This window comes from Oreochromis niloticus, linkage group LG19 (assembly GCF_001858045.2).
Source record: "Oreochromis niloticus isolate F11D_XX linkage group LG19, O_niloticus_UMD_NMBU, whole genome shotgun sequence".
Taxonomy (NCBI): Eukaryota; Metazoa; Chordata; class Actinopteri; order Cichliformes; family Cichlidae; genus Oreochromis; species Oreochromis niloticus.
The window spans coordinates 23,472,850-23,484,609 of NC_031983.2; the positions used below are offsets into that span (position 1 = coordinate 23,472,850).

At 40.8% G+C, this 11,760-nt stretch overlaps 1 protein-coding gene and 1 long non-coding RNA gene across 4 annotated transcripts; one reads left to right on the forward strand and one right to left on the reverse strand.

Annotated features, from left to right (window-relative positions):
• Nucleotides 1–14: 14 nt before the first annotated feature.
• On the forward strand, nucleotides 15–4,246 carry supt7l (SPT7 like, STAGA complex subunit gamma). 2 transcript variants are annotated; one of them, XR_001224420.2, is made up of 6 exons: nucleotides 71–143; nucleotides 1,603–2,073; nucleotides 2,304–2,628; nucleotides 2,846–3,083; nucleotides 3,187–3,381; nucleotides 3,763–3,903. XR_001224420.2 is itself a non-coding variant. In XM_013271499.3 (5 exons), exons 2-5 carry the CDS (start codon nucleotides 1,637–1,639, stop codon nucleotides 4,062–4,064), a joined length of 1,302 nt encoding a protein of 433 aa, XP_013126953.1. In that variant the 5' UTR covers nucleotides 15–143; nucleotides 1,603–1,636; the 3' UTR covers nucleotides 4,065–4,246. The 2 variants fall into 2 exon arrangements, 1 of the variants encoding a protein (XP_013126953.1); XM_013271499.3 differs by lacking the exon at nucleotides 3,187–3,381 and having other exon boundaries at nucleotides 15–143; nucleotides 3,763–4,246.
• On the reverse strand, nucleotides 2,420–6,111 carry LOC112843059 (uncharacterized). 2 transcript variants are annotated; one of them, XR_003215175.1, is made up of 2 exons: nucleotides 5,865–6,111; nucleotides 2,420–2,634 (listed from the first exon to the last, which is right to left on the reverse strand). It is a non-coding gene; the product is annotated as an uncharacterized LOC112843059 (long non-coding RNA). The 2 variants fall into 2 exon arrangements; XR_003215174.1 differs by having other exon boundaries at nucleotides 5,825–6,111.
• Nucleotides 6,112–11,760: the final 5,649 nt, after the last annotated feature.

Here is an 11,760-nt window from a genome sequence, read left to right on the forward strand (position 1 = left end):
TCAAAACGAACGTTTTGTTGTGGAACTAAACATTCAACATAGCTATTTACCCGAGTTCTTTTCCTCCAAGGACGAAAACCCTTGGTTTCCTGTTCAGCTTTCTTCAACATTCAGTCAACAGCAGACGTTTCCTCCGTCCCAGGGTAACAGCAGTGTGTTTTTTTGTAACCTCATTTACATTAATATACATGCCCGTGATGTATTAACATGTGTAGTTCGGCGTTGAGTTAAAATAAACGAGTGCATCAGTAACTCAAACCGCAAAGGACCTGGAACCCAGCTTTATACTGCAGCCAGACAACAGACATTTTGTGCGTTTTTCTGTCATTCGGAAAACAACAGTTTTTGTTAATCATAGACCTCAGACTTTAAAGGAACCAATGCAGTTTGATCTTCTTTTCGGCATATAAAAGCATAGCGAATAGACATGTATTCTGCCGCTTTTTCATCAGTTATTATGTTTGGAGATGGTGCTAGCCGCGCTGTCTTGGTTTATCATAAATGTTGCCCTTAAAATATGTCAAATGTACGAAAAGTGATCATGAGACAACAATGTAGTTGTAACAGATCTTTTAAATGTTGTGTTAGCGTTTTCAGCTTTTCACAAAACCAGTATTTCACAACTTCAACTTTGTTTAAAATTGTGCGCCTGTGATCAACATTTGGCGTAATTTGCTCTGAAATTAACCGGAGTCGTATACATTTAACGAATTGGTTTTATTTAGAGACCTTTTGTCAAGAGGCATTCAAGTACAACCCGAAAGCTGGACATTATTGAGGTTGATTGGCCTCGCAGAATATTTAATTTATCTGGTGGTGCAGAGTGGATCAGGAAAATAACGTACATTGAATTGTTCAAGTGTTTTTTTTTTTGTATATAACTAACTTTATTTTTATTTATTTACATTTTACAGTGGGGTTTAAATTACACCTATGTTTGTAAAATTGCCGGAAATAGCAGGAAGCTTCATAGAATTCTGTTAGGTGAGAAATAAAACAGTTTTTGTCCCCCCCTCTAAAGAGTAAGTTAGTTTATTTATTAAGCGCTTTTCATAGACAGGCCGTCACAAAGCGCTGTACACAAAAATTAAAATAAACAGAAAGTTAAGTAACAAAATAGACAATATACACAATATAAAAGGTTAAATGTAAATAAAAAAATGTAAAATTTAAAAAGGGTTCATCAACAGACAAAGCTTTGAAATACGAGAAAACTAAATCACAAGAGTTTTAACAGATTGTAACATATTTTTGTTGTTTTGTACAGCAGGTTTTAATTTACACAAGCCTAAAATACTTAGGTTTACTGTTAATTATGTTTAGAGAGGCTGATTGCCTTAACTAAATGCCTGACCAAAGGGTAGCTTTGATTCAGCAAAGCTCAGTGTGTTCCTTTAGCAGCTGCACACTTTGTTCAGTGAAATAATCACATTTGAATGCATTGTTTAAAGCCAAACCAGACAGTAATGCAGGAAAACAAAGAATAAAATTGCTTGAATTTAAAACAAAATCAGTTTTATACTGAACAAATTAATATGAACAATAGTTGCCTTGATGTTTTCAAAACGTATTCACATTTTCTATACCCCCTTTCTGTTTTAGTCTCAACTGCAGTCTATATTCTCCTTGTGTCATCATGATGCGTTACTGGGGTGAGATCCCGGGGCCTGCGGGGGCTCCTCCCAGTCGCAGTTCCTTTGACTTGCTCCAGCGTGAGTTTCGCTCCGTGGAGATGCAGGACCCTCCCTTGCACCAGCCCTCTGCACAGCGGCCACGGCCCACCACCATGCTTGATATCCCCTCTGAGCCGTGCAGCCTCACCATCCACACAGTGCAGCTGTGCCAGCACGTCCGCCGTCTCCGAGGTCTTCTGGCAGCAGCCCAAGCCCAATCTCAGGGTCAGAGCTCAGCAGCCTCTGAGGGTGGCAGCAAGCTGGACGAGGCTGATACCAACCTGCCGTTACGCCCTCCCACCCCACCTGTTATGCCAGATGACCTGCTACCTGTGGATAGCAAAGCCCCCCGACAGCCCTTTCAGCTCCGCCACAGTGACCCTGAAAGTGACTTTTATAAGTAAGTTTCAGATTGTCATCCTCTTTTCTAAATCAATACCTCTATATCTATAAAAAGTAATTTCATGGGAAATCAATGACCACCTCCCATCACAATCAGCAGATAGGAGAAGGAAGTAATAGAGTTAGACCCTGAAGGAGTCTAAATCCCACATTTCTGTTTATTCCACATTTCTTATGTAAATCTTAGTCTACAATGATTCTTTTTCTCCTTTCTTCTTCCATTTTTAGAGGTAAAGGCGAACAGGTCACAGAACTGAGTTGGCCCTCCTGTAGGCAGCTGCTGTATCAGTCCGTCGCCACCGTCCTGGCCCATGCTGGCTTCGAATCTGCTCAGGAGAGCGTCCTGGAGACGCTCACGGACCTGGTCCACGAGCATTACCTGCGCCTAACCCGCCTGCTGCGGGTGACAGTCGACAGGGAGGCTCGACTGGGAGCCAGTCCCTTCCCAGATGTGGTGGAGCAGGTATTCCATGAGGTGGGAATTGGCAGCGTCCTGGCCTTGCAACGATTCTGGCAAGTGAGGATCAAGGACTATCACAGCTACATGCTGCAGGTAAGGCTGGAAAGAAAAAAGAAATTAAAAATAAATACAATGAGACAACATCAATTTATTATCCTCCAAAGACTTATACTAATCTGTTTCATATTTCTGGCTGTTTAACTGTATGTTTTTTCTACATTGAATTAGAGCTGAAAGACTTCATAGAAAAGCCTTAACAGTTACGTCATCCAAACTCCTACTTTATCGCAGAAATATCTTATTCCTACAGCTCAGTAAGGATCTATCAGAGGAATACGAGCGACTGGTAAATCCAGAGAAAGCTCTTGAGGACTCAAAGTCCCCGAAGATCAAGGTGGAGGCCATCAGCGACATTCCCTTCCCTGTTAGTGAGGAGCCTGAGGCTGACTTGGCCTCCGGGGACCAGGCTTTGCCAATGGGGGTCCTTGGTGCCAATGCTGAGAGGCTGGCTTCAGGGCTGGATGGAGACCATTCTCCTCATACCTCAGGTAAGATCATCCTAATCAAATGTGTTTTCTACCACTTGGACTGATTAGTAGTAATTCCCAAGTTCAGTAGTTTATTGTTTGAAATGCTTCGTGTCGCCAACAGGTCATTACTCATCCCAGTGGTTGCATTACCCTCTGTCAATTACAACTGCAGAGTTGTCTGTAAGCTTTAACTCAGTTCTAAGACTTGACAATATTTGAGGGAGAACCCTAATGAACTGACGAGTCCCTATAAGAAGCACTTGGAGACAGTGGGGAGGAAGAACTCCCTTTTAACTAGAAGACACTTCCAAAAGAAGTAGGCTCACAGAACTGCGTACATCTTCCACTGCTCCATTAGCAACTTTATAGTCGTTTGTAGCAATGTTATTTGTTTGGTAATGGAAATTCTTAAACATAATTAATCTTAATTATCACTTCAAGCACAAAGAGAAGTTATATGTATTACAGAACTGCAACAGCATGGAATTAACCACATTCATATACTATGATGAATGATTGTTCTGTTAGGTCTTAATTTTCATTTACTAAGGTTTTAAAAGCATTGGCTTTAAATTCAAAAGTTATACATGACTGGTTTCTCTCTTGCTCCTTCAGCAACACAAGGTTTCTCACTACTTCGTGGTTTAAAAAATTCCAATTTGCTTCTTAATTCATCTTTGTTTCATACATTTCCAAGGTGGAGGTGTGGCAAACAACTCCCCTCTGTGGCTTCAGGTAAAAGTGGAGCCACAGGACGGCGAGGAAGGCCAAGCTTCGGCTCACCATCATCATCACCACCATCACCACCACCACGGGGTCCTGGGCGGAGATGTGTTTGAGGACGGTGGGCCCATGTCCACCATGAGTGAGTCAGGAGGAGCGATGGGGCCCTCACCCGGAGGGGTGGGATCTGATGGAAGCTATGCCTCACATTCGCCCGACTCCATGATGGTTGACGATTTTGACCAGAGACCCAAGAAACGGACAAAGAAGATGTGAGGCTGTTTTTGCAGAGAAACTGACTCTGAGTCAAAGTGCTGAAACACATCAGCGTTAATCTCACAAGAGTGCTGAACTCATGGTGGAAGGCGGGGTTTTTGTAGTTCTTTGTTTTTACTAAATATATTAATGGAGTTAATCACCAAAAGAATAAACATCTTCTGGGGAACCAGCTGCACTAATTCTGGAGTGTTTTTTACAAAAAAATCTATAAGGAGTTAGTCAACAGTTAGCTTAATGAACAGAGGAAAAGGAAAAACTATGAAGCTCTAATACAAATTGTTTAGTTGAACAACTTCATAATTCAGCTGCAGGGTTTGTTTTCCCGAGCCATTAAGACTCTTGCTCCCCACACACCAATTATTACCATTTCCATTCATTATCATTAAAAGATGCTCTAAAAAGAGAAAATCCTTGTTCTCGTGAGCATGTCTCTGCATACGATTATGATGTGTTCTCAACTTTCCCTGCTTCGGTTCACTTTACGTGTGGCCCGACAGAGTGGAACGATCTGCACAGACCTCACACACCTGTCAACCTGAAGCCGCTCCGCAGAATTAGCATCTGTTTCGGTAATGAGGCCAACCTGTGAATGCAACACCAGAGGCAATTATGGGTTGGTTGTGTGCATCGCGAAGGGCGACATCAATCCAGTCTTAATGGAAAATTAATTAGGCCATGCATAATTTTGCATGTTCAATGAGCAGGCCTGTTTGAATACGTGTGGTTTTCTTTTGTGTGGTCCTCTTTGGGTTTTACAATTAGTCGGGTAATTGTCTGTGCCTCAGGTAGGTCCTGATGGGGGTCATACCTATTGATATTCAATTAGCTGCATCTATTGATTGATGTTTGATTTGTTTTCTGCAGTTGAATGTGTCTGATTGCACAAAACAGTCTTCCAACTTATGAGGGAGCTATTATAATTGTTGTCATTAGGACACGTCACCATGTTTTACTAACGTTATATGGATTAGGTTCTGCTCTGATGTTCTGCTGGTAAGCTTCACAGATCACATCAGGTTACCAGCAAATAAAATACAATTAATCCATTCAAAAAATACAGTTTCCCCAGATACGAGGATCCCAAAAGTAAGGTCTCCTATTGTTTTCGAAATACAAACAACCGTTTATTTTCCATAACATTTACATCATTTTAAAGCTTGAAGACTTTTTGTCTACATAATCGCCATTTCGGCTGATACATTTTTGTAGACGCTGTGGCAGTTTTACAATACCCATGTCAAAAGGAAGTTTTTGGAGAATGCTTGCGCCCTTGCTCAGCATTCCTCTTCTCCGGTTCTGAAATGCGCTCCTGAGTTGAGAGTGAGAAAGTCAATCAACAATACCCCGTTTCGTTCCCCAAACACAGTTGCGCACCGGGTGCAAGCAGTCTCCACAACACCGCGCGTCCACACGTTCCCGTCAAACTGTCGCTCTCCGGCAAAACTTTGGAACTTCATAACCCACGCACCCACCCTACAGTTCGGACTTCGCACCCAGTGACTACCACCTGTTCCCAAAGTTGAAAGAACATTTGTTCGGAAGGTGATTCTGCGGCGGCGGCGAGCGGGTATGACGTGGGCATTGTAAAACTGCCACAGCGTCTACAAAAATACATCGATCGAAATGGCGATTATGTAGACAAATAAGTCTTCAAACTTTAAAATGATGTAAATATGATGGAAAATAAACGGTTGTTTGTAGTTATAAAAAAATAGAAGACCTTACTTTTGGGATTGGCCTCGTACTTAGACACATACATTAAACTGCTCGGCACCGTGCCTTGAAACAGCCCCTCACTTTATTCCGAGAATAGCTGTTTTAGCTCTTTCTGTTGTCCGGGTCCATCAAGGATTGGAACCCCCCCCCAAAAAAACTCCTCTTCAGGATCCAAATTTGGTTGATCATTGTGATATGTCCAGCCTGTTACATAACACGCCAATGTTATTTCTCCATTTCATAGCCGCAAGCTACAGTCATGGTCAAAACCAAATACACCCTATAAATCTTAAGGTTTTACATATTAGGACATAATAAATTATTTAGTTGTTACCAGGTTTTAAGATTTGATAAATGCAACCTGAGAGGAACAGCACCACCACCGTGCAATTGTTCATTTAACCAAAGCTAAGCTAAAATGTGCAGAAGCCATGTGGGAAATACTAAGTACAGCCTGTGACTCAGTAGCATATAAAACCCCTTTTAGCAGCAATACCTTGAAGTAACTTTTTTTCTGTATGAGTTTATCAGTCTCTCACAACGTGAGAGAAACTTTGATCCACTCTTCCTTCCAACTTTGCTGCAGTTCATTGAGTTTTGTGGGCATTTGTTCAAGATCCTGCCAAAGTCATGATACATGCTCGATGATTCAGGTAAGGAAATTTTAGAAAGCTGATTTTACTGATTTGGATTTAGCTACATTTAGATGAACTGAATTAGCTTACTGGGATCCTGCCACAGTATTTTAGTCAGGCTGAGGTCTGGACTTTGACTGCGCCATTGCAGCACTTTAATTCCTTTCTCCTCCAGCGCATTATGTAGATTTGCTGCTGTGTTTGGGATCATTGTCATGCTGCATGGCAATTTTGGCCAAGCTTTAGTTTTTGGACAGATGGCCTCCCATTTGACTCTAGAATACTTCGGCCGTAATGCACAGTACCACATTTGGCTGAAACCAAAAACCAAAAGCAAACATCTCCATGTTGGTCTTCTCTGTCAGGAGGACATTGTTCCAGATGCTTTGTTTTCTTGTGGTTTGCAACTTTGCTGAGCTAAGCTGTGCTGCCATATTCACTTTAGAGAGAAGAGTCTTTTCTGTGAAAATGTTTCCAAACAATCCACTCTTGTTCAGTGTTTGTCTAACTGTACTGTCGTCAACATTTTACATGCTAAATGAGGCTTGAGATGTCGATCTTGAAGATTTTTGGGCAGTTTTTCTGAGCTTTTTTCTGACCTTGGGGTGAATTTGCTGTGGGCCCACTCCTGGAAAGATTGTTTTGAATGCTTCTATTTGTAAATAATTTTCTCACTGGAGAATGATGGACTTAAAATCCTTCTCAAATTGATGAATAGCAATATTTTCTTCTCCAAAATCATGATGTCTTTTCTCCTTGGCATTGTGCTAACGCACATCTGAATGCTGCAGACCAGCAAACCGTTAATAGTTCTGCTTTTACAGAGGCACTCATACTTGCTGATGACCATTTAATCAACTGCATTTTATTGTTAACACCTGGCTGCTACATATGCTCTTAACTCCAATGGAAGCAGTGAGGGTATACTAGGGTTTTCACACAGTCCTGCATTTTGGCTTAATTTTTGTTAAATAAATAATGACATGGTGTACTTTGTGACAAATGAGCAACTTAAGGCAGACCCATTATGCTAATTTCTAGCTCCAGAACTTTTTTTTCCCCCTTAGGCTTCCCTCAGGTGGAAAAAGAAATCAGTATTCTAGACTTATAAGGGAAAACAATACTAGTTGTAAGCCACGTCTGGATTATTTTCTGCTTTGACATGCAGCTGGTAAGCCTCACAGATGGAACATGAAGGAAATTTTTTGCCAGTTGTTGCAGGAAGAGGTGCCAGTACCGTCTCTTAGGAAACTAAAATGCAAATAACCAACATAATTCTGCAATTTTCCCTGATATCTGGACACACACAATTCCTTGAGTTTTAGGAACCCCACCCACCACATTTGTATCTTTTCAACCCACCCCTTTAACCCACCCTTATTTTAAAGCTGACTTTTTTCTTATTGGCTGCCACTCGCAAACCTGAGATTTGAACAGCATGTGGGCGGGGCCTCTGATTATAGCCAGGGTTGTTTGCTTAAGATGATCATCTGCTCTCATTGTGAGCTTATAGGCCTCACTGCCTTTGTTATTTGAACCTTGGGTCATTTTAAAATGAGCACCCACTATTCAAACAGTGTAGAAAATTAGGAAAGAAAATGTGTGCTGAGGATTGAGGTGACGCATGCCCCCTTAGACTCTACTAAATATCTATTTGAACAATGCAGAAACATTATGTTCTAAACTTTTGCTTTTATGATTCACTTTAAAGTGTATTGCTGAAATAACTTCTGTCATGTGTTGTTGACAAGTTGATAAAAAAATGAATTTTTTGCAAACTTAATAAAATTGTGGTGTAATGGTCATTGCTGTGACTGGTGGGATTAAATGCATTAAAGCTCAGTCTTTTTATAAGTGTGCTCTTTCTGTGTGACCCCCCCCCTCCCTTTCCAGTTTGTCAACAGCTGCCGAGCTGCTTTACACTGGGGAAAAAAGGTGTAATTACAAAAATGTCATGATGGTTTTGGAGAAGGGGTCTCTGAGTGGGGCCAGAATGCACTGAGAGCCAAAGAAAGCCCCCAAACAAGTGATTAATTACCTTCCTGTGTGCACCCTCATACTTTTAGCATGAAATTTAATCTCTCCAGCTGAGTTGGGAGTTTGTGAGCAGAATGAAGAATATGTCTAATTTTTACACAGTGAGCTCAGAGAATCCTCCAGGGTACATGTTTGTCTATCAAAGACTCACAAGAAAAGTGGAAATAAGACGCTCCTTATAAAGTAGTGCCATCATCCGATTTCTCAGACTTCTATTTATTGTAATCACATAAGAGATACTTTACATGTGCAGTGGGAACAAATAATATTTTATGAGTCAAGATGATCGTATCAACAGAAAGATGAATTGGCAGACATATGGGATGTGACAGGTACAAAGTGTCCCATGTGGCTCATGCCACTGTTGTAGCCCCAGAGATGAGAGAATTGATTGCATAGCGTCAAGAGTCGCAGCCTGACTCGATCAATGAAAATTTTCTCTTGGGTGATGCGACTAAGAACGTAAAATGAAGCAAGAATTGATCGAATGGCCAGAAACACAATAATGAAAACTGTGCATCAAAAAGTTCAGAGTTGAGTTTAACCCATGTTACAGCCATAAAGTGTATGACAGATGTAGCCAACACGACGTCACTCATTACATACCTGCTAATTAGTGCTAAGCAACAGAAGATAGAATCCTCTATCAGACAAGAGTTTCTCTTCCAAAAGTCCAGCAGCTCTCCTCATTTCCAAAACATTTATGGACTGTGACACACAGCGGTAAACATAGGTCTGTTACAATTCTTATGAGACTGCCATCACATTCAAAATAGGCTAATAATTTTAATGGAATTCTCAAATATCTAAGTTTAAACATTTGATGTGCTTTTTGTGTTCTGTTATCAATAAAATTTGGGTACATGAGATTTTCTTTTTTTCCCATTATGTGTTCTAACATTTTTTGGAAATGGGGTAGTGGTTTATGATTCACCTGAAAACTAAGAAACATGATAAAATACAGTAATACAGTAGCAACTCAAAAAGGGCAGTTACCTGAAGAACAGTGTACTCCATCCTACTTTTTGACTCTAATGGGACGATAATTTATAAAATCACCATCATACCATTATCAGTAAGACTTGAAAGTAGTGGTTGAAACTATAAATGTCATAGGAAAGTGATTATTGAAGGCCACATCAAGCGAGGTGTGGCGTAATTCTATTTTATTTTTTTACATACCAAGATCTTTTTGAAGTTGAGTGAACATTTGAAATTGGTTACACTTTGGAGGTTGGCAAAAATTGAGCAAGTTTAATTATCTCTACCTCCACTAGCTAGTGAGTGAAATTGGCATACCAGCTCAGTATAAACCCCCCCAAATGTGGCATGATTGACATGATTTCCATCAATGATATTTTTGTAAATAAATGCAACACATTTGCAATATTTATAATAAGAATGCATCAGTTTTGCTTGTTCTGGAGTGTTTTTACATATTGCATTGGTATCACATCCAAAATGACTTCACACAGCCTGCAGTCTTAGGTTAACAAGATAGTTTGAGGGTTTGCAATGCAAAGAGCACATATTTCTGTGCCACTCAGTTAAATTCATTATAAGCAAGTCAGGGATATATCCGCTACTCCCAGACATTTGTTTCAGGGATTTACAAATCCAAAAATGTAAGAACATCTGCTCTTGTTTCCTTAGTTGCTCTCTGAGGTACATCTCACCAAAAGCCCCACCATATAATTTTATTTAAAGAGCACATCCTAACCAAAAAATCAAGGCCTTTTGACTACTCTATCTGCCCTCAGTCATGTCTTTCAGGCAGGCCTGCAACCGACCACCGTCACACTGACTGGCAGATACTAACACATATGCACAACCAGATGTCAAAGGCTTTGATTGGTACTAGCTCAGAGGCAATATCCTGTGTGGTCCATTTCCATGTCGCTCTGGGTAATGTGCTTTTATTCTGTGGCTTTCATCTTTATGGAATAAAGTCGACTCTGAAAACGAGCCACTGTGTAGCAAATCCATTTTACTGGAAACAGTGCTGGCCTTTTGAAATGACACATTTCTGTGGAAAAGTTAGTTCTTTTCGCTCTCTTCCACTGGAGGGCAGTCTTGTGCCACAGACATCCTGCAGCCAAACAGTGGACTCCTGCAAATACAGGACTTTGCATTGTCACAGCTAACCACAGAGACCTTGGCACTCCCAATCCTTCTGAGTAAGCCAGGGTTTTATGGCATCACGTCACTCCTGAGACGTTACCAAGTGAATCCTTTTCCTCCACACATGGCAATAATTAGATTGCTGCTGCTAATGCATGCGTGTCTCGGGGTGTTTTGGTTGGATGCATCTAAGAAGCACAAACCAAAACATGAGCGCAGTGCACAGTCGGATTTGCTCCTCATCAAGATATAAAATAATTCTTCAGGCCTGTCACTGTTGAGATAATACCCTCTGTGATGCCTGTTGCGATTTCTATTTTGCATTTCGTTTCACTGGAAGACGCAAAGTAAAAATCAATTTTTCAGTCACTAATTTAATTCACGGAGCTAGTTGTTGAGTTATGTGTTTTTCCTCACATCTGCCTTTGCTGCACAAGGGCCAAGGTGAGCAATTAGGAGACTGTGCCTGCATGCAGCTGACAGCGCACAGAAATAGCACCACCATTTTCTCATTTCATTCTACCACAGCTGATATAACTGTGGGTAATGTATTCACATCAGGGACTGAAAGCACTTTAGATGGTGGTATTGATATGGTAAAGAAGCCTTCAGTCCCTCCCCGCAACATCCACTGTACAGTGTGAGCTCTCAGTGTTCAACCTAAATTTAAACATGCCTGAAATTGCCTGTAAATGAGTTGCAGGGCTGAAATGTGGCTGGGAGCTGTGTATGCTGAGGTTTGTAGTCATCATTATGCAGTGTGTTTTTGGTCTTTATGTTTTTTTTTCATAAATAAGGAGTCTGACACTTTTGGAGCCCAGGCAATTATTTTTTTTTATCTTACTTCAGCTTAGGGGATAATAATGATCTAAGTTATGAAACCTGTAGTTTGGTCTGTATAACAAAAAGGCATACCAAAACTGACAGGTAACTCACTGATTGGACTGTTTTTGGTGATGTCATCTTGCAACACCAGGATTCGCAAGGGAAAAAACAAATTCCGCTACATTATTATGCGCATAATTAGTGGGTTATCACTGCAAATCAGGTGGAGTCAGAGTGAGAATGAGGTGTCTTGTAGAGAAACATTCCTTTCCTGGAGAGCACGAGCAGCAGATGAATTTAATATGGTTTAGCTTTGAATTCACAGAGCTGTTTTCACAAAAATATCATCCCAGGTCTGT